The sequence below is a fragment of the Poecilia reticulata genome, linkage group LG20 (genome assembly GCF_000633615.1).
Source record: "Poecilia reticulata strain Guanapo linkage group LG20, Guppy_female_1.0+MT, whole genome shotgun sequence".
Lineage (NCBI taxonomy): Eukaryota > Metazoa > Chordata > Actinopteri > Cyprinodontiformes > Poeciliidae > Poecilia > Poecilia reticulata.
The window spans coordinates 12,034,198-12,060,953 of NC_024350.1; the positions used below are offsets into that span (position 1 = coordinate 12,034,198).

At 38.2% G+C, this 26,756-nt stretch overlaps 1 protein-coding gene across 1 annotated transcript in view; it reads right to left on the reverse strand.

The window, feature by feature from the left end:
- The window catches only part of ctnnd2a (catenin (cadherin-associated protein), delta 2a), a 159,219-nt gene that overhangs the window by 88,823 nt on the left and 43,640 nt on the right, over positions 1-26,756 (reverse strand). The window contains exon 10 of the mRNA XM_017301924.1: positions 15,827-16,199. Coding sequence (XP_017157413.1) covers positions 15,827-16,199 — 373 coding nt within the window. The remainder of the gene's footprint in view (positions 1-15,826; positions 16,200-26,756) is intronic.

Consider the following 26,756-nt stretch of genomic DNA (forward strand, 5'->3'; position numbering starts at 1 on the left):
AGTGGCACTGTTCGCCGATTGCACAGCGCAATTACTGGATGCTTGCGCAACCAAACAATAGGCTTGTGAAATACACTCTCAAGTCATTATTTGGAAGGGTCAAAAAAAAAAAGAGACACTGAGGTTATCTAGGCCATTACACTGTATCGCACTCTACGCTAATTAAAACTGAAAAATAGAGGAACAATGTAGCTACAACCATCAAGAATGAAAACCTGTTATGTTGACCAGAAAGGAAAAAATAAATCCTTTGACATTCAAATGAATAGTATTCGTTACCAGTATGAAATGAACAATTTCAGAGGAGGAAGATGTTTCTTTTTGTACTTCAAAACAGTTGCGTGACTTCAACAGGATGAAATTAAACAAATCAAAGTTGAACTTTGTAACAAAAAGTGGTTTGAAATTAAATTACATTTTGCTCATTCCTCCTTGTCCCCCACTGCTTTGCTTGCAAAGACCCACATGCAGATGAGGCTGCTGCAAATATGCAGCCTTGTTACAACAATAAAGAGGGGAGTGGTAATGAATTAAACTATTTAGAGCCTTTCTTTTTCCTTATGCATATTTGCACCCATTTTATCCTTGCAAATGGTATCACATGGTCGCCTGTGGGGAAGCCGATTTTCGTCTTTCTATTCTCACTAATTCTAAAGTGACTAAATCAAGTCTCCTTTAGACCAGGATGAGTCTTTAAACTAATCACATATCAGGGAACAATTATGACAAAATTGACCAATCAAATCCCTATCTTATACACTCATTCAATCAGACTGCATAACCTAGTTTAAGATGGCAAATGAAGAGAAGATTGCTAAGAAATTACTAACCCACTGTCCGTTGATTCGGAGGCTTGTACAATCATCTGAACTGGCCGTTGAGTGGCAAACAAAAAAAAGAAAAAAGGTGAGCCATTTCATTGTGACAATGCTAATGAGTGTTTCCAGCCAATGAAGATGTGTGTGTCTGTGTCCAGGAAATGCTCCCTCAGGCCTCGTCGCTAATGAAGGTTCTACAGTGTCAGCATGTGTCCATGTACGTCACGCAAGCGCAAATTATCCAGAATTATTCTGTCAAGTGAATATCACAGTGATAAGGTCAGGCGCGATATTAGCGCCGTCTCTGTGTGCACGCGTTTGTGCATTCACACGCATGAATATCGTTCGCTAAATGTTAAACGTACAATGCAGACGCGGACACGTACGACAGGGGTGAGGAACCTACATTTACATTAGACAAGTAAATCTCACACAATGCACAGAGCTTCTGTCCTTCTCTTGCCTATATTTCTTGAAATTTGACTTGTCAGTGTTTTGCACAATCTTGCTCGAAACAGGCCCAAAGATAAACAACAATAAACACAGACCTCTGGCTTGTCTGTTGCCTTGGCAGAATAATAATGATGGAAGGATAAAGATGAAGTTGAAACAGATAGCTGGCCGTGACTGACATTTACACCACATTAGCCGCTCGGCGGCTTAAGTGTTCCATTTCCTGTGGGTCGAACATCGCATCCATTCAGGCAAAGAAATCAGCGTTAAACTTGAGTCCAAGACACAATCACTGTGATTACATCCTAAAATGGAAGAAAATACTTTCAAAGTGCTTTGAGGTTGCATTTTTCAATCAAACTAAAATAAAAACTTACTTTTTCTGACACTGATGGCTGGGAAATACACATGTAAAATTACAATCAACTTCTGAAAACATGCTTCATTTCGAATGAGGTTTTTATCCCATTTTTAGTTTTTTTATTGTTGTAAATTATTGATGGACACGACAAGAACAGCTAAGTGCTTTTAATTCTTAACACTACAACAAAACACAACTAAACGTGCGAGTATTCACTACTGTTGGCCTCAAAGTGTTGTCATTTTAGTGCTGCTCTGAAAATCTCATGAGAGATGAGGAGCTGAAGGAATTGTGGCGCAAACATGAGCAAGAGTTTAAAGTTTCACTCACAAAATTGCAAATAACAGACGGCCAAGAGAGAAGCTGCCTAGAAAGCAAAGTCATTTTCAGTTTGTTCTTTACCATATGAAGAATGTTTGGAAAGCTTTCACAGACCATCTTCTGACAGAAGGTAAAAGTTGTGGCAAGTTACGCTTAAAATGGACGGAAACTCTACTTGCAGACCATCAACCTAACAGACCATTTCGACTGGGATGCCTACTGCCAGTCAAAGGAGATGTCTGACACAAACCCCCATCTTTCTGGAGAAAAATGCTCCTCTAAGTGCTGGGAGACCTGCCAAGGAGTGCAGGCAGAGTAGGGGTAATTTCATGAGGTAAATTTCACTCTCCTTAGACTGCTACTCATCACTCTCCTCATCCTCTCTTCAATTCGAAGAGCTCTTCTTCCCGTATGCGCTTGCTGAAATAAATAGCCATGACCATGAGTCTCAACAACTCCCTTCAAATAACAAATAACTGAATAGCATTCAGCCCTGCCTAACAGTTGCTTTATACCCAAGGCCGTGCTTACAAAGATTAATGGTCGGATTTGATAAGACCCACTGTGATTTCTTCTTTCGTGGATATTAAATTGCATCCCTGCTAATAACAGTGTCAGTTAGTGGAAATACAAAAAAAATACAAGGACTATATGTGCAGAAGCTGAAGACTTATACAGCAATCCCTCAGTTGTAAATGCCAACACATGGTTGGTTTCTCTTATTAAGTTTCTTTGTATAGCACCAATTCACAACAAATGTCATCCCAATCCACCATGCAAAAAATAATAAAAAAGTGAGTCTATGCAGAGATGTACAGTAGATTTGATCTGTTGCCTCTTCCTCATCTACCTCATTATCCTAATCCATCTTCCCATACTTCCTGCACAATACTTTTGTGTTGACCGGCATCTTATTCTAGGTTCCATTGGGGGTCCCAAGTTTTCTAAGCAAAAGTAATTTCCCTGAGAACAGTCATAGATAAAGAATCTCCTCTTCCTGATCCTCCAACAAGTCTCTCCAGATAACTCAACAATACATCCTATGCGACTCATCTCCAACCATCTTGCTTCCTTAAAGCTTTAAGTTGAATTCTTTCTAGCATGGATCCTGTGTTTGTAGATGACAGCAACAGCTCCTTCACTTGCTTTGTCTCGGAGAAAGAAGGCTAAACACAGACAGGGTCATTTATATATAGAACATATAAAGTAATTGGCAGCAGTAGCTCTACTGATGGCCTCATCTAGGAAGGTGTCAAATTTGAATGGAATGCCAGCCCATATGTAATGTCTATGGATAGGAAAGTAGAGGAAGAAGATAATGTAAATGTCAGTAATAACTGCAGATGATGCATATAGTTGCAGAGTAGCAGAAGAAAACTGGTCAGTATGATGTCCTCCAGCAGCATAGGCTATAGCAGCTTAACTGTCATGATAACCTAAACCACAATAATCCAGGATTCCCTTGGAAAGGAGGATTTTAATCTCAATGGGACTTTCCTGGTTAAATAAAGGTTAAATGAAAAAAAAAGAAAAACTACAAGCTTTCTCAAAAGGGAAAGTTTCAAGCCTCGTCTTAAACATGGGGTTATAATGTATTCTCTTGGTACATAGTGGCATTTTTAAATACCTGTTACCTTCAGCTATTATGGCAAAAAAAACATATTTACCTACAATTGGCTGAGGACTGAAATTCAAGCAGAGATTTGGGGTATTTAGGCAGCTGTTTTACGAGCAGAAGTTTAGGCACCTTTGAATAGAGGCCACGACTGATTCAATGATTCAGAGCAACAATCCAGGTATGTTTTTGACTACATGGATTTTCATGACATCATCTGATTTTATGGAGGCAGATTAGTAAACATTTGGAGGATGTTGAAAGAACTGTGTAACTGTCAAAGAAAAACATTGAGGACTTAAATGAAATATTATTGTGAAATTAACCCAAGTATTAATACAGTAGATACACTGCCCAGTAGTACATGCATGTAGTTGTATATTATGAGGGAAAACAGCAGCTGTACCCTTAGCAAGACTGATTTTGTTTTCTTTGAAAATTCCTCACAACATTTTAAAAGTTAGTTATGACAATTAAAACAGCAACTGTTCCATTAAAGAAAGAACAAAAATGGTGGTGCAAGAAGAAGTGGCCAGGAACAGGCATACCAACGTGACTGAGATCACACAACATGACAGACTTAACACTCAATTTTCTCCCCGGGTTAATAAATAAATAAACAAACAAATAAATAAATATAAGGATGGGAAACTTTATGCCAGCTCATATTCAACACTTTTTCTAAAAAGAAAAAAAAATGCTTGATGGCAGCTATGAAATTTCATTTTCCACCTCTTTGATTCAAATGATCAGAGTTGTCTGTTTATTTGGTGCTTGCCTGATATTCACTGAGCAATGTTTCAATGACACAAATGACTGCATCCTCTGAAGTGGTATCATTTGGTAATAAAACTTTTATTTTCTACAGCTCACTCATCCTTGCAAAGTGAAAGTAATACACAAAATGGAGTAGGAAGGAAATGACTACCTAGCCGGAGCAATGCTTGCATGACAGCCCGCAGCTTGTTTAGCTTCTCTGAAACAATAAGGTGAAAACACACAGCTGAACTTGGCAACAGTCACGGCAGCATGAATGGTTGCAGTTTATTGCATATAATGTCAAATAACTAATTAAAAATCGGGACTGTGTCACTGTGGTGCTCATTATAAATACATGTGATAAGAAGCATGTATAAAATTCAGACCCAGGCATTAACAAATGGCATTTCAAGACTGCAAAACTCAGCGAACTGATGCAAGCAGCACTCAAAATGCGCAAAATGCACACTTGGGGAAAAGCAAAACGCGATCACGCATGAATTCACTTACTTGTGGCGGTTAGAGTGAATGACCATGGAAGCACAGGCAGCATTCAACACACTCACACCTTCACTAAAGGGGCAGAAACAATACTATTTAAAGACTCAGAGGAGGGGCTGCCCTGCTTCTTTATCTCAATTCACCATTTTTTTATTTTTTTTTTTGTCTTTCACTCCACTCCTGTAATCATTCGATCAAGACCAATGTTTGGCTCGACACACAGTGAAGCATGTGTCTGGCTGACACGGTGGGCTTTGTTGCTTATATGAGGTGGAAAAACATGCACACAAAGAGGAATGTACACTCGGATTCAGACAAACAACATTGGACTATTGTTGCATGCTCGAATCACTTCACAGTGTGCAGCGAGGAGGAATGAGAAAGGATTGATGGAGACAAAGAGAGTAATGGAAGTGAGGGGATTTAAAGAAAAGAGGAGACCTGCCACCTAAATAGACACAAAGGACAGCAGGAGGGAGAGTAGGAGAACCGTGTGTTTAGACTGAAAGCAGAGGGAGAAAACACTTCAGACGCTGGATGAATGCCTGCACCTCTCCACCCATTTTCACTGTCAGGCGGTCTCTGCTTGCAGAAGTATTATGGTGGGATGGAGAGAGGAGAGGAAGAGAGACAGAGAGATGGATACATTTGGAGGAATGTTTCTAAATCAAGTCAGAACTCTTGGGGTGCGTCAGTGTTATTTTTGTTTTCCATGAATCAGTGATTTAATTTCTGCATCACAAGAAATTTATTCTTGGAATGAAAGTAAATAATGTCGCACACCAACACATTTTTTTTACATAGTCAAAAGCAGAGCTTCTTGATATACTAAACATTTTTAACATTCTAGATGATGGTTAGGTAACGCACTGCTAAATAAATAGGGGTCGAGGTTAGCTTAGAAACTGAAGCTTCTACGCACAAGTCTGCTACTTGGCATCTTGGCAAGAATGAATATGTAATGTTTAAATTGTATTTAGTTATGTGTTCCTGTGATCTTTTTTCTCATTTTAACTTTAAAATCCACACTTTGCAAATCTACCCCAAATTCTCAAATTGCCTTTGCTTTGCAATCTATTGCAGGCTGCAGTTACTACCGTTTCCTGTGCACCTTCTTCTAAACGTACCTTTTTCCTTCCACTCAACTTTCTATTAATATGCTTACTTGCATAAGTCTCAGTCAGTTCCTTTAAACATGATCTTTTGTGGTCCTCTGTATTAGGTAAACCACAAATTCATTCATGCCCTTTAAAACAATTTTAACTATAACAGTGAAGTAAATTGACATTTTTATGGTGTTTTAAATAACTGAGATGTGCCTTAACAGTGATTTTCAACTATAAAGACATCTTTGGTCTCCTAAGAGTATCTGCACTCAGACCATTGTAGTGGCAAGACCTCCTTTTCAGAGCTTCACATTATGTTTTATAGAACCCTTTGCTCAAGAGGCTCGACCTTGAGGCCTCATCACTGAAGAGGCCTTCGCTGCTTTGCTCACACCCCCAGGTAGACCACAGCGATACTGGATGTCTGCTTGCTAAGTTATGGCTCTCCTACGTTTAAGTCAAGGACTGCACAAACACTTTTCACTTGTGGCTGCATTTTGTCTTACTGCAAGCTTATTAAAAAAAAACGTCACAGCGTAACATGCCACACATAAACACTCTTCTGAGGTTGTAATTATCTTATTTTAATGTCCAGTTTTTTTTTATGTGTTGATGAATGAAACATGCAAACTGAAATATGGATGACTTATTCTACTCATGGCTGATCTCAAGCTTTATTGTTTTTGTAAACCGTTTGCCATCATACCTGCCAGGCTCCTTTAATGAGCATGACAAAGAGAAATTTAGTCCGCAACAAATATTGACTTGAGCTTCCGTGGGCACATGTGCGCATCACTGTGAGTGGGCATTAAGTGTTTTATTTTAGTGCGCGCACTTCCACAGGGATGTATTATGAGATAATTGCAATGTGCAGGTGCTTTTGTGCCACCGCAGCTGGTGAATACCGACACAGCTGCACAGATAAATGTGATTATCTTCAACAAGAAACTGCTAGAGTTATAATTTTAAATGAACACGGCAACAATAATGAACCTTTTTTTTCTCTCCCTTCTCTTTTCTGTGAGGATTTATTTAACAAACCTGACTTCCTCCTAATGGCTCCAGATGTGCTGATTCTATTAACTTCTGTCGAACTCCTCTGTCAAATCCGGCTTTAATTTTGCTGGTCAGTACTTTATCAGCCTGCTAAGAGGTGCAGTGCTTGATTTTCAGCAAGCAATTTAGCTGAAAGGTCAACATCCCTTTCCAGCACAAGAGATGCACAACTCATTGACCTTTAAATCTGCACCCCTGTCCAAAGACTATTTTACAACTGCAGCATATTTGCCAGAAAGCCTTGCTTAAAGAAAAAGATTGTAGTAAGCGGACGCGAAAGCCGAATTAAACTGGTGAACGTGTCTGCTAAATAAAAAAAACACACAGCCATAACAGCTTCATCAAATACGTTTAAATTTTGCTTAACTCAAAATATTAAACTATTATTACCTTTGTTTCCATCAAATCCAATCCATATCTATATGTAAGGTGCTTCTGTTGACTAAAATTAACATTGACTGGTGTGGCTGTGACTTGGTTTCGACAGTGTAACGTTTTTTTTCTGCGAACATGTAAGAACTCGGCTATGATGCTCTCAAGTGAGAGCTTAAGAGGAAGCAAGATGAAGCACAGTGTGGTGAGAACATATACAGTAGTTCTGCTGCTGTGACATTTTCATATAATCCCTCCCAAATACCATCAGAGGCAGCAGACAGGCCAGCAACTGGGACGGTAGGAGGAAGAGGAATGGAAAGCATTTTACCCCCCAACAAAATTGCTAAGCGTGACAGAGTGGTATAATCGCGTATTAATATTTATTTCATGTGTCACTTTCCTGTCTTTTTTTGTAAATGTATGTAAAGAGGATTGAATGTAGATAAAAGGAACCTTAATGTCATTAACTATCATCAAATAACTATGAAATAATTGAGTTATAAACAGATTATGGTTGTTTACCAACACATCACAAGAAATAAGAAATTGATGTTTAGCTGCTGTACGTGTAGAAATTCTGTAAAATAATAAAGATTTGCAAAGAAATCAGCTGGTGACTGGAATCCAGCAAATTGATTATGCTGGATGGATCATTGATCATTGATCAATGATCATTGATCAGTGGGTTGGACACCAACAGTCTGATCTATTTCCTGTTCAGTGAATGAACCATGTCAGTGATTAACAGGTCAATCTGATGATAATCTTTAATGTCAAAGTTGTAACTTCAGGGAAAAGACCCCCAGCTATTTTCAGTACAAGAAAGGAAGGACAAAAGTTGTTAAAAAAAAAAAGAAAACAGCAGGCTTGGTTGTTCGTTCAGGCTGCCATATTGGACAGTAAGACTCCAGCAAATAACAGTAAGCCAAATATAATAAAACAGACTCTGTTTTAACATTTTTGGAGAGTACAGGTCAGTCTACCGTGGGACACGCCAGATTACGAAACGCTGACAGCCTTTTGGCAATCTTAGAGTTTATCTTGGTTTATTTAAGCTACAGAAAATACAGGAGGAGACCAACGTTTGAAATGCTGCTGTAAGTGCTGATCCAAAATGTAACAAACGTGAAATTAACAGGAAAGTAGAAAAACCTTATGTTGTTGACATTTATACAAGTAATTCCCACAAAATATTTAAATATTGAAAGTTTGCTTTAGCAACATAAAAGCAAATCACGTTTATATATATATATATATATATATATATATATAATATTTAAATATATATATATATATATATATTTTTTTTTACATGCATACTGATGTTTTCCAGACTTTCTCCCAATTAATTATGATGAATTGCATCTAAAGCTAATGAAAATATAAAATACAATTTCTGGTTAGGGATTGCAATTTGCAAACGTTACTTTTAATTTGAGAAACAAGCCTAAAACACAAGTTCCAATTTACCGAGATGTACCTTGTGTTCCCAAAAAGAAATCAACTGAACTCTACTAAATACATTCAGACTTTTTTTTTTGTTGGTTTAAAGTTCATGCTTAATTTGAATAAGGTCAAACATTAAGATCTATTGGGAGGGGATGTGCCTCTCACTATTACTGCATTATGGCCACCCCAAGCACATTTATCACACTTTCTCTCTGCTCTTCCTTCCCCTCTCTGGCTTCAGATTTAAGATGGAAGTTCCCCATAGCAAGCAAAGGGATAGGCACAGAGTCTTGTTATTATCCCAAGGTCAGGCGCGCACTCCCACAAACACGCACACAGATAGGCCACCTCGGAAAAGGAAAATAACTACAATGGGCAATTTACCCAGAACAGGCAGGGATGACGGCCAGGACACAGATTTGTGTGAGCGCGCACACAGGAACACTGGCGCATCCACACAGCTGTGCCTCAGGGCCAAGGTTCTGGCAATGCATCATTACCCTCCCTTGGAGGTGATTTCATATCCCAGCATGCATTTCTCATGTGGAGAGGAAATTACCCCTGGGCCGTGCTGAGAGCCAGCAGAGTGTGTCCTCCTTCCTCTGTCTCTGTCTTTCCCTTCTTTTTTGCCTTCTTCAAATCCCTTGTTCACCCTGTGACTGTCACACACTCACCACCCTCCCCTCCGCTGCTCTCTTGGACTTGAGCTACCCACTTATCAACACGTTCTTTTATCATTCTCTCAATGACACTTCAGCTTCCCTCTCTTGTCGTCCTTTGTCTGATGGTACTGATGGCGTCTGGCCTGTAAGTCAAGCAGGTAACGCTTAGGGGACAACTAAATGTTGACCTAACAAAAAAATTTAAAAAAAAACTGAGAAAAATGGACAGAACTCAGCTTTTCACTCTGGCTTGTACTTAATAGCCTCACACTCAACTATCTACAGAATCACCAAAATAATACCATTCATCTGCTATTTTTATGACTGCTGTAAATAACTGTTACTAAGCAAAGGACACGAGTGCATTCTTCATTCATTTATATAAATATTTAAAACTATTTTACAACTTTTTTTTTTCATAAATCAACCATCTATTAATGAAGAACATGCATGGTCACTATGATTCAAGCAGCATCCCCGATTGTCTCTGTCCACTAAAGTGGCTCACTGTGATCCACTCAAGCAAATAAACTATTTGCTTGAGTGGATCAAGCAAATAGTTGCTTGATCCACTATTAACTTAAAATTAAAATTAAGTTAATTTTAATATTAACTTAAAATTAAGTTAATAACTACTTAATTTTAGATCTGTTATCCTTGCAACTTCCACAAATGTATGACACTTTCCTTTAGCATGCAACAAGTCATTACATGTGAAGTTTTGTTATATTTGCTCGTTCTTGCAAATGATTTTAGAAACCTACTTTAAAAAGTCACTTCAATAAAAAAAAAAAAAAAAAAAATCCAAACTGTAATATTTCTCTCTGAAACTTACACACTTAACTTACACATTTAAGGATGATTCTATATTACACAAATATCTTCTTTATTAACATTTATTCTTACACTGATCTAAAGGAGTTCCTAAAGGTAAGAACATTCTATCTTTGACTTCTATACCTTTACAGGAGTTTTACATAAATGTCAATAAAACACACCAAACAATCTACTTCTGCGCCAACTGTAAGAGAAGCATACGCTCGCTCTGTCATTTATCAAAACTGGCCATAAAAGCCACACTGACTCAATGTCTCCTTTTTCAGTCTTCCCGATTCTTTTAATCGAAGCACGTGTACCTGTGTCTATTTTTCATATTCGTGATATCGCATTTAATTAGTCTTGAACGACTCCACGCGTATACGTCTCACACCGTTGTGCAGAGAGTCGCCGCTGACCACTGACAATTTTCCATAAATAGAGAAGAGCGTTTCGGCTCCGAGCCAACAGACACTGACAATAAATAGCAAGCGGTGACAATGACATGTCACGGAAGATCACATCATATCACGACACCGTAAATAGCAATTTGTCGTCAGCACTATAGTTTTATGGAGCATGTGGAGTTTCTTTCGGTTTTAATGATTGACGAATGTTGCTACAGAATTATTTTTTTTCTTGATTTTACATGAGTACTGCTGTTCTGCACATATTTTTACATTGACAGACGTAATAATCCAAATTGGTTTATATTATGGAAATCAGGAAGTCCGGTGGCTTTCCTTATTTTCCTTATGATGTTTTTGGGAGAAGGTGATACATCCCCCTCAAGCTCCCAAGTTTTGAAACAATAAACCAGATATCCATATCTTTGGTCCCCAATTCCCATCGTCCCTGAGCTGATGTTAACCTTGTTCTCCCTTTATGTTTGTCATTTTTACTGTCCATACTTTCCATCTGCCAAGGTCAATCTTCTTTCCTACACATATTTCCATCTCCACTTCTCATTCTAACTTAACGTCACTGAGTGAAGCGTCATTATTTTATTACTCTTTATTGGTTTAGCAAATTTTCAATAACAGTTTTGTATATTGGCTAAATGAGAAAATAAATCTCATTCTCCGCATCATTTATAACATCTATTTCGATAGGATGCACCGGAAGGGGGAACGCGTAAAAAAACATCAGAAAGACAGTCATTTGCACAAGTATCTCCTCACTTTTTGTGTTTACCCAAGTTCTTCAAGTTGTGATCGTCATCTAGCTATCAGCTTTTATTTTATCTGCAGCCCTTTTAAAATCCTCCCCCATGTTTCCGACTTTCCCTCAGCAAAAGATCTACTTTCTTCGTTTTTTTCCCCTACCTTCTTCTTCTTCCCACCCTCTGGTTTCGTTTTCCCCAATTCCTTCCATCCTCCTCCTATCATATTCTTATCCATGTTACCCCTCCGTCTTTATAGTCTCTCTTTTTCACTCCAACCCATCAGTGGTTGTTATTGTTTTTGCTTTGCTGTCATCATGCCTACTGATGTACAGTTTGAATTGATTACAATACACACTTAGACATTTCAGTGCAATACACAAAAATACACAGAGGACACTGAAAAACCATATTAAACCCAATTTCGTCCTAAAGACACATCTTCCACTCTTTCTCACGGTCTTAGGAGCACAAACACATTGCTCGACGCACACATAACCTCTGCCCTAACTAGACGAGTATTCCTCGTCTCTAATATCTGCTAACTCATTTAGCATTTCATGTTAGCTCAGCCAGATCCAATTACGGCAAGAGTAAGAGTGAAGTCTGAGTGGGAGGCAATTTAACCTCATGACAAAGAGAACTGTAACACATGGCTCCGATTCAATAATATTAAGCACGCTAACAGAATTGTGCAGTGGAATGCAAAAGTTTAGGCAGAGACCCAGGTTTTTTCCAGATGACGGTTATCCTCAATGGGTCTGAAGTCAAATGTTCGCGAGGCTTTATCTTACTCATAACACCGAGGGAGTCACAAAGTTCTCACAGAAACACCCTAAAATAAAGAAAAGTGGGATCAAATATCAGCAAATGAAGAAAAAAATAGAGGTGTATGGCAATATGATTTTAGTTTGTTTTTCTCAAGTCAAAATTCAGCGCACAAGGAGCAACATGATAAACATGGAGGTCAAGGTGATGTCTAGAAAACCCTACAATAGAAGGAATAAGATGATAAAAAACAAATTAGTTAAAGGGCCATCCAGTCCTTCATCCCTCTATCCATCCGTCGTCTTTTGCTCATTCTAGGGGATCATCAAAGCATTCCAATGCTAAAAGGTACATGTAGTCCCCCTAGGAAGTTCTATGTCTGCACCAGGTTCTTCTCTAGATGAGATGAGCATTGAAATCCTGGGAGGGAGACATCCAGAAGGAATCCCGATTAGATGCTCAAACCATCTTAACTCGCTCCCTTCAATGTGGAGGAGCAAAGCCACCATTTAAATGACAGATCTCCCCACCCAATCCTTGAGACATGATTAGCATCTGCACAGATAAAGACCAAAGGGTATAGACAAGTCTATCATAATCTTTTAAAGCTGTTAAATTCTCTTTATAAGGTTGGACACATTTCCTGTTTGATATGTTTGTTTTTGTTGTCCTGCAGAAGTGCTTATGGAAACATTTAAATGCATGTTTGCTGATCTTGTAAAGTCAAACAAGTCCATTTTGCTTCATTGTATTTTAAATCTGCCTAGCTATGGAGATAATGTAAATATCCAAATAAATCAAATCTAAACCAGAAAACTCATAAACGATGCACACAGATAATTGTGTTATTTGTGAGATAAATGAAAATGTTGCCGTTTCCAAATATCACATTTTATAACACAAGCAGATTCTTTTTCCTGTCGAGTTGCTCATTTTTATTTTTTATCTCCAGATATAACCCCAATTCCCTGGATTTCTTATTTGTTAATAAATAAACAAGAGCTTATTTTTCAACTTTCCTGTGCTCTGTCTTTCCCTTGCAGTTCATGGGAGGCCAAAATTAATAAGACGATGCAACAAATCCAAGCCAACTGCTCGTCATGTGGTTCCATCTTTATTATGATTTAACTGTTAATACAATGTGAAATTAATGAGCTCTGTGGGATGTGTCCACACAAAACAGCTATTTCTGAGCAAAAATTGTAAGGGTGTAGAATAGTTTACATTCAGTTTTTCCAATATTTGCAAAAACATCTTCGCAAATTTGATGATGCCTGTCTGTCAAATTAAATATAACTTTTGAAAACAGCAACCTTTAAGGCAAGTATTAAACCTTCATTTTTATTAGGGCCACATTTCTGTATTAAAATGTTTGTTTTTTTTTGACTGGTGGAATATTCTAATCGTTTAGTTATAAGTGGAAAATCATCATAGCCAACAGAACCAAAGACTTGGAAACATCTATCTGTGTTTTATTCATCTATAGATATTTTTTTCACCTTGTGAACAGAGTTTGTGGATAAAATTAACATTTCAATAATATTCTAATTTACTGAGATGCATCTGTAATGAAATGAAAATTACAATATGACTACTAAATAAATTTCATTCTGCAAGCCCTAAACTGTATCGTTTTTTTTTTTTCTTCAGCTAAAAGAGCAAACATTGAGTTTTTCTTTGTGCAAAAAAAAAAAATCAAAGAAAAGAAATAGCACATTTTGTGTCCATGATATCTTGTATACATTTTATTCAATAAAAACAATTTATATTTTGATCAATCCTACAAATACCCTTTTAGATAGTGGCATTTATTGTATCTTTATCACAATTCATAAAAATTTATATCAGTAAAACATTTATTTATTTAGAGGACCTACAAATTTTGCAGGCGATTAAATCTTTTTTGTGCTACATGGATATCCTTCAGTCATTCTTCGCATACATTTTGCAGACACTTTCCTGTCTTTTGATCCTGTTCATTCTCCGACTCCCCATTCTTTGCCTCTTCCTGTGACTGATAGCTGCTGCTGAAATTTGATCCACACGTCTCACTCACTCTCCCGCTTTAATTAAAGGAATTATACATCAAGAGTCCAGTGAAATATATATAAATAAAGATGGAGATGGAGCTTTGCTTAATTGAGGAGACAAGAGGATAAAAGTGATCACAGCCCAGTAGGGCTCTTTTACACCCAGCATGACATTAAGGAAGATGAAAGGAGCTTCTATAGCTACTGGTGTGTGACTGGAAGCAACACACTGTGATGCATTAGGTTTTTTTTTGTCTATATGAACTACTGTACACTTAACAGTGAAGCTTGATATCACGCAAGGATTTGTTTCATGGCAAAGTTCATTGTATGGAAATAAACACATGAGCGCTCTTAACAGCAACGCCATGCTCTGATCTCAAGCACTGGCTTTAGGGTCATTATTATATTAGTTGAATGATTTAAACATCTTTTCTCTCGCGTCATTCTACTTTTTATGATTTTATACCAGTTGCACTTTAATAAAGTTATATACAATGTTGCATACTAAGCTGTTTTGTGCAAATTTGGAAGTAGGTTCTTTGCAGAAATGCAGATACCAGAATGCGACTGACTTGGTAAACAACTTAAGTCTTTACTTTTTAACTGATTTCTTACTTTTTAACTGAATTATTCTAACCAGGGCACTTCAAGCATGTTTCTTACACTCTGAAATGCTCAGCTTTGTTTTTTTATTTTACTTTTACTTCTTCAGGATACCTCTTAACACAACCTGTTCCGTTTAATATATCAATGCACCTTATTGTACCTTAAAAAATTAATTGGTGTGTACTTAGGAGTTATCCTTCCAAATTAAATGCATTTGCATACATACACTCTGCAACAAAAACATATCTTCTATATAAAAACACTGCAGTTTGGTGGTTTTCTGCCCCCTCTGTGTGTTGTAAAAAATATGTTTTTGTATTTTATGAAATAAGGATTTTTGATTGGTTCAATCACGCATTTGGCAAAGATTTTCCAGCTTGCAGAGTAACACATCATTCTGCAAGTTAGTTATTCTATCATTTTCATGCTGATGCAGTGAGTCACTGTTGTTCAAAAGCTGGTTGATGTGAAAATAATGTTTTGGTTATGGGATTACATTTTCTTCTCCCACGTCAACCGTGGCTATGATTAGCATATGCAGGTGCATCTCAGAAAATTGGAATATTGTTGAAAAATGCATTAATTTTAGGAAATTAATTCACTAAATTAAACAACACATCATTTTGATTAGTACACTCTGGTGTTTTTACCCCTCTGTTTCTGGTAATTGCCGTGATTTTCAACTTACGGCTAATGGGACATTTAATTTTTTTGAAGATTGGAACATTACAACAGACCAATAAAAACTAATTTTCATTCAAAAAGGCGGGTTTAATGAAACATAGCTTAACTGCAAAATCCAACAAACAGGCCTCACTGGAACACACATCCCTATTCTCTGAGATGCACCTGTACGCCTAGAAAAATATTGTAAAATGTTAGTACAATTTCATATGTGATGTTTAAACTTTCTCTTCACACTCGCATATACTGGAGCTCACTGGACATCACGGCTTTCATCCTACCTTGGGTCTTTCTGAATGGAGTCGATGGAAGGTGAACGCTGCAGGCTTCCTTCAGGCGGTAGGGCTGGCCCGGACTTGCTGTAAGGAGATTCCACCACCGAGGGGCAGTACTGCAGGGTGCGGTAAGGGTCCGCCACGTAAGGGTCCGACCCGTAAACATCTCCGCCTCCTCCACCGGCGCTTGAAGTGTATCCTGGCCCCACCGTGGCATAGTTGTTGGTCCCGCCACGGCTGTAGCTGCCTGTGCCGTGACTTCCTGTTCGCTGCAAAGGGGTGGAGTCGACACCAGGGGAAGAGGGTGCTAAGGGGGCAAAGTAGGGACAAAGTACATAACTTAGGTCACGGACGTGGCTATGGACATGCATCATCAGCTCTATACAGGACAGGAAAGGAGGGAGCAGAAGGAGAGGAAGAAAGGACAAAAAGGCAAGTATAGGAAAGGAGAGGAAATGCAGGTTTCAACAGGTTAATTGAAAGAAGAGTCGATTTTAAACCTCTGAATAATTATTAATGAGAAAATACACTTAAAAATCCCTAGTTTAAGATTTGATGTGATTAGATTTAATATTTCCTCAGCATCCTTTTTTCAATGGCATCATTTTAAGAACCAATTATCACCTAGAAAGAATGCATTTTAGGGTATTCACAAAATGAGAATAACCTGGAAAAAAATATGCAAAATTGTACGTTTAAGAATAATAAATCATAACATAATAGTTCATTAGAGCTGCAAATCAAATCTGGTTTTGCTTAGAGATGTAAACAGCCAGCGCAGACACAGCAGCTTTCCTCTTCCCTCTACATTGTTTATGGATCGGTGATATATCAAGATGTTAATGTGGGTCTAGGGGCTTTTGTTGCTCCGGCTGTAAACAGGGAGACAAACTGTGTGAAGGAGGAACCTCTCATCTGTCATTCAGACCAAGCTATCTGCAGACCACGACATAGATACATACACACACACAGGCGCGCAACATATGCCCACACACACACGCGCACACACACACACACATAAAAGCAACGGAAATCTGTTCTTCAGGAACTGAGTGATAACTCGCAGCATGGAAATCAATGTGTGGTCATGTGATTAACACTTTTAACACCAGCCAACGAGTCTGGTCTCACAATCAGAGGGAATGTCTGATTGACCAACAGTAATCGCACAGAATGGGGCGCAAACACTTCACCTTAAACACATGCACACAAAGACCATGAATTAAAAAAAAAATGAAAGACCGTCGTGTTGTGCGTGTGTGTGAGTGTGTGTGCTAAGGCTGAGTGTCTCATCATCATGTGGCCGACAAACTTGCTCTTTAGTGCTGTCTTGAGAGCTGGCATTTGTTTGACCTTCACAGCCCTGATACAGCTCTATTTCAGCCCTCTCACTCACACAAGCACACACATTTCTGACCTGCCTCATCTGTAAGAGACATGAGGACACCCTCTATCACAAACACATAACAAGCCGCTTCTTGTTGATTTTTGATTAAGTCAACAAATATTTTCAGTCATTGAGTTATGCTGGCAGGGCTGAACGGCAGAGTTGTTAGCACTGTTGCCTTGCAGTGAGAAAACCTGGGGTTCACTTGAGGTTCCCTCAATCCGAAAATGTAACTGTTAAGTTAACTGGTGTCTCTTAATTTTCCTCAACATGAAAGGAGAATAATTGTTGCTTCCGGTATTGTATTTTTGCCCTAAATTTGATAAAAGATCTAAACAACTTGGCAGGAAAAAAAAAATGTTTCAGCTAAAAACTGAGGGATAGAAGAGCATCTTGAAAAGGCTAACAGTGGTGAGAGAGAACAGTGGAATATGAAGGTAATGGGGCAGAGTCACTCTCATAAGGGGCAAATTCTCTTTATACTCTTTAAATAGTGTCCGTGGCGAGTCTGTCCTTCTCAACGTCTCATTAGTAGCCAGGGCTTTAGGCTAACACTACCAGTTTCAGTGTGCACTCACCAAGAGACGTGACAGCCAAATAGGACAAACCCCAGAGCAAAAGAAGGCATGGAAGAATGGCAAGAGGAGGAGTAGGCAAAAAAAAAGAAGTCTCACACAGAAAAAAGTGGCCTGTCAAATATTTTTATCCAGTAGCTTGAGCTGTGACCAGTGGAAAGGAATATTATTGGTTAAAGAGTGAAAAAGGAAACTAAGTAGGCAAGTGGGGGTAAAATGTAGATATGGAAGGGGAAAGAAACACAGCCATGACATTTTTCTTAGCTCATTGGTTTTGGTTTTTGGATGTGGTTAATGTGCATGCAACTTCCAGCTACTACTTTTTTTTCTAGTCATTTATATTCCATATAAAACTGACAGTACTATTTGATTTGACAAAGTCTTCTGACAAATGAGTTGACCTTTAAAGCTATTGAAACCTTCATTGGGATTTGTGTCACTGTAACTGTTTGTCTCTGATAATAAAACAAGATAGAAACATCTTACAATGCCTTGCAAAATGATTCACATGGCATGAACCTTGCCACATTTTATGCTGCAACAAAAAAGTTTTAAACTCATTAACAAATAAAACTGTAAAGTGTCATATTCCTTTATCTTAGGTAGTTAGCTGAACCACCAGATACAGCTGGAAGTCTTTTAGCTTATGCTTCTATGAGTTTTACACAATCTACCCATTCTTCTTTGGAGCTCATGCTCAATCGGGTTAGATGTGAGCATCATTTTTCAAGTCTGGCCATAGATTCCCAATTAAATTTCGGTCTGAACTCTGTGCCATTCATCCACATAAATATGGCTTGATCCAAAGTGTTGCTGTCCTGCTGAAAGATGAGTCTTGATATCAACTCTTTTGCAGCCTCTCATAGGTTCCCTTCCAGGATTCCACTTTTTTGTTTAGTTCAATCTATCTTTCAATCACTTCTTTTTTAGGAAAATAACTATCACTATCTTGTGATTAGTGGTGTTTTTACCGTGACCTAGTAATTGTATTTTACATGTCAGCCAATAAGGTTACATTTTGGTCTTATCTTACAAGAGCCTCTCCTTAAAAAAAAAAATCCGTCTCCCCCGCATCAATTGTAGCAAATAATGACTTCAGTTATTATATTTCCCCCCCTTTCAATCATCAATTCTCATCACTGCTCTTCTTGCCTAGCTTGTTGATTTAGATGGAGAGCCGTGACTTTTTCCGTATTAAGACAATGGAGCAAACTGTTCCATACAAGGTTTTAAAACATTTATTATTTTGTGCCACAACATTAAACATTAATACAATTTCCTTCTGAGTCGTTTGCTATGTTCCTTGTTTGTTTATACATGTTCTGTAAGAAAATCCCCGAGGCCTTTGAAGAACAGCCAATTTTATACTAAGATTAAAGTCTCTCTACTGTCATGATGACACTGGTGACCTCATGAACCCACTGATTTCCATGTAAGTGTTTTTTTGGGGTGACAGTTAAAAGATTAAATTACTCAAGTGTAGTCTATTTACTAACTATGTGACTTCAGAAGACAAAGGGACTAAATTATTATACACAAATGACATTTTCCTTCCACTATCCAAATATGCCATTTTTTGTGTTGCTCTATGACATAACATCCCGATAAAACAAGTTTGGTGCAAAATGTAAATACCGTAAAAACAGGCCTATATTTAATCACAAATCCCTTTTTCAAAGAAAGATGGTATGAAGCAGGTGCCAAACTTTTTAATGTCACATCAAAACTATCAAACAGTGGATACACCAATATGAAGGTTGACTTAGCTAAAGCCTTCAACTTTGTATCAATCACAAAGGTGCAAATATCTTTCAGATACAAAAGAATTCACACGTGTGTGTAGTGTGTGTGTGTGTGTGCCTCTTCGCCCTCTGAAAATGTTTCTGTCCTTGAGCAAAGAGTCACTGGGTTCAGCTGTATTATTCTCAAGAAGTTGCAGGGAGCCTTTCTTTTATCAGAAAATCTTACAGTAAGCTGTTCCACTTACTAAAGTAAAATTCTAAGTAAATTAGTAGTTTAGCCATGTTAGTTATTTTTTTATATCTCAAAAATCAGTTGAGTTTATTAAAACATACATTGGCATGAAAATTTTGCTGAAAGCTAGCAAAACTAAAACTTACTTTACTGTTTGACAAAATATTAGGTACATCATGAAGCGTGGCGCATGTGTGTGTGTGTGTGTGTGCGTGTGCATGCATGTGCCAGCAGTCACATAAACACATGCATGTTTCATTAACACCTCTCACACCTAACACTGAGCAGCGTGAAATTGTGTTTGAGAATAAATAAAGAGGCTGGTCTATCTTTGTATTCCCTTGGCTTGGGCATGGAGTAAACAAATTGTGGCTGCGCTCCTGCTGGCAGATTTGCGACAGAAAGGGAAACTCTATTAGTCATTTGACACAGTGATACCTCTGCAATTAGCCAGTCAGCGGAGGGGCCGCCTCGCTTAGAGCAAGGCCGACTTTCCTGCGGGCTGCAGTTGAGACGAAGGAGCCCTTGTTCCCATGTACAAGTGATGGAGAGTAGGAGAGAAGGGGCGAAAAAAACAACTAATAAGGGATCAAGCCAATCCTGAAAGCTTTTTGTGTGATGTTAACTTCTCATTCTTTCATCTCTGCTTCCATTCCTTTCAGCTGTACTCTCCGTCACTCCTTTTTCCACCATTACCCTTTGTGTTGGTGCTTTCCGTTCCTCACCTCGATCCACTTTCCCCACAGATCTCTCTCTAATTCTCCCCTCTGAGTTACACCCCTCCTTTCTGCTGTGACTTACACACTCTCTGCTCTCACGCTTTTTGTCCGTCGTCCTCAGTCCGCCATCAGTTTATTTCATGTTTATATTCCCCTCTTTTCCAACACCCTCCTGTCCATCTATCTTTCTGCCTCTCCTCCTCTGTTTTGGTTGTAGCAGCCTATGTGATCAGAGCTGAGGACATGCCCTTCCTCTCGACACGCTTCACTGCTCAGCACGATTACACAAAAACCCTCGGTAGAGTTTATATGTCTCACAGAAATTCCCATCAATCTTAGACCGAACTAACAGGGGTTTCTAAACATGCATGTGACTGACGTTAACAGAATCTGCATGCTTGTAGCACATAGGTCATTTAATGTGTACAAACAGCCTTTTGCTAAAGTAGCCATGGAGTGTGCTTGCCAAAGCAAAGTGAGACCAGCAGACAGTTACACATGCATGCACACACACAGTTTGGATGTGTAAGGGAATAGGGATTAGTTTCTCCCTCTTTTTATCCCTGGGGGAGCCTTCCAGCCAACACACAGCTCTTGATGTTCCTAAGCTGGAGGCACTGGAAGATCCACATGCGCAAACATGTGCACAGACGGAAATGTCCTCTCTTGCAATTACACTGCAATAAGAATACTATATTTTGCAAAGTTAAACCTGTACAAACCCCTGGTTAGGACATGGGTTTTCTGCCAGATAGTCATGCTTTTGGTATGCAATAGTTAAGTTCCCCCGCACCTCCCCAAAATCAATGGTTATTCTAATCTTACATTAGCCTGGTAAAAAACAGTCCCTTGTGCTACGGTTTGCTTCGTACAGAAGTTCCGGGCTCTCAGCTGTTGACAAACGATTGCTTCCTGGAGGCACGGACGCCATTGAGATTTGAAATTTTACCCAATCGCTAACGTTTGTCCATGACATGTAATGCGCCAATTTAATGCTATGAAACTTACTGGAAGCTGCCTGTGCTGTAAGCAACAGTTCTGTACTGCGAAGAGAGAAGTGCCGAGCCGAACAAGGCAGCTGGTAATGTTAACCCAATATTTGGAAGCATGACCAACATGGACTGAACATCTTCCGTCACGTCCTCCGCATTGATAAAACTACAGGCAGACTACAATTCTAAAACAGTGTAGAAAATTGACACCATGGTTCAGAACGTCTGAAATTCTACTGGATTAATCCAAGTGGACTGGAGAAAGCTCAGAGTGAGTTACAAACAAAATTTGAATCGAACGGAATAACACAACAACGGTCGTTTGGTTGGTGTGTCTTTGTGAATAAATACTTTTGCAGCATGAACCCTGCCGCTTGATAATTGAATGCTGGAGTAAACTGGGTACAGGAAATGAATGAAGAAAAAAGATTTAATCAAGAGATGCCCAAGTCTTGTCCTCAGAAACTACCATGCTGCAACTTTCAGATGTGTCTCTTCTCCAACACATCTGAAGCAACTGAATGGCTCTCTACTGGGCCTCTGCAGAGCTGGCTGACTGCTGATGAGGGAGTTCAGATACTTGATTCAGGGGTGTTGGAGCAGTATGCATCTAAAAGTTGCAGGATGGTAGCTCATGAGGACTGGACTTGGGCACAAGCTGATTAGATCAACTTAAAATAAAGTTAAATGTGAGCGTAAAGACTTTAACCTTGGTTTTGTTTTGTGTATTTTTGTTTGCCCTGCATTCAATATATAAAAGTAGGTTTTCTAAACAAAACCCAAACGTTTGGTATAATGCCAATGCGAGGCAAGGAGGGTTGCATATAACACTGGGCTGATATTGAGAGAACTGACATTATACTTTACAGTGTATATAACACACTGTACAAAAACCATTGAACAGAAAAGAGCTGAAAAATCTCAGAGTAAAAACATAAACATATTCCTTCTAGCTCATTTTTGTTTCTGCTTTGTGCATACGTTTATTGTTACTGTCATATGCTTGTATCTAAAATTTATATTCCATTATGACAGAGTTGGGTAGGGTGATGAAAAATGTCAGAAGTTTTCCCAGGGGTGAAAAATTGTGTTGATCTGTCATGTAAGTCAGAATTACATTGAGCTTGTAATTAGGCTTCGAGTCCTCAGCAGAAACTTGTGTTACTGTACAAGTATTTACCGCAGAATAGTAAGTCACCTGGATTCAATAAGAACTGATATGCATATAGCACTAAAATTTAAAAACATACTGCTACTAAATATGTCTCATTTGCTTAATACATAGCAATTAAACTCCCCATGTTTAACTCATGTATTTTCTTCTTCTTACCCATTTATTTTTTGTCACAATATATGAGGTTGGACTGAGAGTTTTAGTAAAAACAAAACTGCATTACTACAATGTGAGCATTCAGTGAGTTCAAGAGCTTTCCAAATAAAGCCAAATGCTCTTTTTACTGCTGAACATTTAACATGAAGCTCATTTCATAAAACTGGCTATTTTAAAATGTTTTACAGGAAAAAAAACAACAAGTAAAATATGATTGGCTGAAACTGAAAACCAAGTAAGAGAAACACTGAAGTGACTAATGAGGTATTGGAGCCAAAATTGTTGTGCAGTGCACTTTTGAGTGTTCGGTGGTCTCTTTGCCACAAACACACACCGACAACAGAACACTAACACACTCAATTAACATAAAAGTGTGTTCCCTGTATGTTTCATTAAAACGGGCATTTCGTCAACAGAGTCCTTTACAATTTAGTGCATCTCACCCTATGAAAAAGTACTCTCAACTTTAAAAATGTACATTATTTATAAGAACATGTTATAAAAAATGTAGTGTTTCATACTGACAGCCAGCTCATACTTTGTAATATCCAATTAACTGTGGTTTATGCACAGAAAATAAACAGTTTAGTGTAGAGATATTTAAGTAGTCATTGTGAGCCTTTGACTTTTTGCAGTTTTGTTTATTTGGGCACAAAGAGGCATTGCATTTATTACACACCCTGGGGAGATTTCAAAATTTTATTCATCATATAATCTGAAGCTATTTTGTATAATTTACTCAGTCTACTGCAAGGGCATGATCTCGCTTCAATAATTTTAGATCCACCAACACATGCTCGATCCCACCGTTATGGTTTGATAAATGGACATAATCTGTCATATTTTACATGCAATGGACTGACTCAAAAGAAGATCAAATCCAAAGTCAAAAGATCAAAGAAGGTATAAAATAAAATCTTCAAAAATAATACAAATTAAATCAAATTCTAAGCAAATGTTTAGCATTTGTATTCCTTTCTATCTCAACAGTTCATTAAAAGGTATATAAAGAAAAAGGCTGGGATGAAATAAAGCGTTGTTATGAAACTGTAGTAGGAATTTCAGAATGGGTGAATTGACCCAGAGCCATATTTAGTACAGAATATTTACTTATTTATGCAAGGAGGACTCATTCAGTAAATGCTCTGCAGATCAACTAACAAATAATTGTTAACATATCAATTGCTCTGGTGTTCAGTTGATATTAATAAAATGTGCAACAATCCAAAGATTTATTTGAACCCTAACAAACAATTTTGCAGTCAAATCCTGATGATTACTTTACGTCATACACACTCAGAGCAGACAGCAAGGAACAGATTAATAATATAAAACCTTTTGTTGGCCTGTCATCAAATTACTCTCACAGCTACTGGCCTTAATACAAAAAATTAAAATTGCTCATCCAATGACTAGAGATATTTTTGCAATCGCATACACAACATTAAAAACCTGGCTATAGTTCTGGAGACCGGCACAGCCATTCAACAAGCCCGAGGCAGACTGCAGTCGAAACTGTGACAAAAGGATAACTTTATTTTGACCAATTCCAATTTGTTATGGCTGCATTAACCCGATCTTTAGTGGCACATTTTGGCTTAGCAGATGTAGCAGTGATCAATTCTGCTGTAGTCTTGTAAATTCAGAATTAATCATTTGATTAAAAACAACTTTCGTAACACTTCATTGTCTTTTTGGTTTTATTATAGACTTTTTTTGACATGAAACTAAGATGTTACTGCTTCTCAAGAACCTACACTTGATATGTATGTGCTGTAAATAAGAGTAGGCAATAAGAACCATCATTTTTGCATTTGCAAAATCACGACATACAAATTCACATGCGATATCTCTTTTTACACAGTTTGTTCTACTGTTAAAGCCCAATAATGAGATTTCCATGTAGTTGATTGTTGTTGAAAGGTGTATGTACATTATATTAACAAATGTACATACATGTGGCTGGTGGATGCATATGAAATGACTGAGGCCTCCTCGAATCTTTAAACCACTAAAAAGAAGGGACACAAATATATTCAAAGACACACAAGCTTCATTGACCGTAATTAGTATGATGAATCACGCTTGGGCACCAAATGACGTGTGCCACATGAAAGTGAGCCTTTCCTTCATCTTTGTTTTCAACGCAGAGATCCGTCACTTCCCATGTTTAGGAGAAGTTTTGAACTTTCTCTGCCTCCTGGCCAGAAGATGCATGTTAGATGTGTGCACCTTTTCCGCTGTTCTAAGCTGATGCTCTCATGGGCTTGTTTTCTCTCTTTCATCTCCCTTCTCTATCAACCTCTCTTTTCTGTCCCCCTCATTAGGATGTTAGATCTCATTAAAGAAGGAAAACAGAATTTAGAGGGGAAAGGAGTTTGGTTTAATTGCCTGATGTAAAAATCCTCCACATAATTTTTGTCTCTCTTTATTTGTGCACAATCACACCAGTGAGTGTGCTCCACATGCAATCAAAAAATTATTCCAACAGCACACAATGGCTCGGTTATGACACACACAATCTTGCACTCGTGTAGGAGAGATGATATTCTGCTTAGGAAGCTGTTTAATTTGATTACAAAAGTTAGATTAGAGAATTATGCCACAGAGCAATGAAAGGAAGAATGTGAAATGTGTGGGGCAAAAAGATTAATATTTACAAACACTTGAGAACTTCTGCATGCATAAAATGGGATCTGAACACCCAGTCTTCAGTTTATATAGCACAATTTATAGTTGATTTCGTCCTATATAATATATATGCACTTCTCTGGCAAATGCATTCTTATCATAAATAACAGACATCGAGACAATAAGATATAAATATTTTCAAGTTGTTTAAAGGATCATATTTCATCTTGAATGTAAAGGAGTTGACTGTACATTGCAGGAAAAAGAGTTGCATCAAACCCTCTTTCTATCATCGGCTCCATCAGACTAGTGGCTGCAGCAGTTAGCAAACACCTGGAGGAAATGCAAGTCTGCTGAGCTTATTATACAAACTACTTGTCAGTCCAACACTAGTGGGAACGGTTGAAGGAATTATGGAAAGTCCTTGTTGTGATGGCAACACAGGTGGCGGAGTGTCGGAAAGAGCAGGAGGTTCTTAAAGAGACAGAGGCCAATTTCAATGCATGAAATTTTAAAGTCAAACTTCTTTTAAATTATGTTTGACATAAACTGCATTTTTTAACTACTGAGGGTAACATAGTTACTTGATTGTGCTCTAAAATGGCACTGTGTGCCTGGAGATAATACCACCACTTTAAAACATCTTATGGGTAACAAATTGTTAAAGAACGTGTATCCATCTCCTTTAAAGATACTGTGGGGAGTGGTCTTAAATACGGAAATTTTGTCAGTAGTAGTTCAATCTTGTTAAAGGAGGGACCTGATAAATAGCCGGTGCACTCGAACAGCTAATTCAAACTGCCACAACCTGGGCCGCACACAGACCTAATGTTAAGCTATTAAGGAGAAAAAGAGCCACATTTATTCTTATGGCAGTTATTCCCGGTGGTCAGAGTCATTAATACGAGCCGAGGCGACGTTCGTAATGTAAAAATAGGATGCACAAAGACAATGCAAGAAGAACATTTGAAAAAAAAAATAAAAAAACAAGTCAGAAAACAGTAAAAGGTAAGAAACAAGGACAAGACAGGACAAGACACTGTGGATTACAGCAAAAACAAGTAGAAAGAGGGGGGAAAAAAATACAAGTAGCAGCAACAATCATGAGCTCACTACTTGTATGGTCGTGGACTGTAAGATTTGCATATATGTGGAAATAAAAACAAAAGCCTTTTGGAACACACGAGGCCTTGCAGAAGACGCATCAGTCATCCTGCAGTGAATCAGCATCATTTGAATGCATGTGTACATTGGAGACACTGTGGCCGAGAAGGAATAATTGCTTAAAATAGGCCACATTAACCTGTGGTCCTCTTGGGCACTGCCCT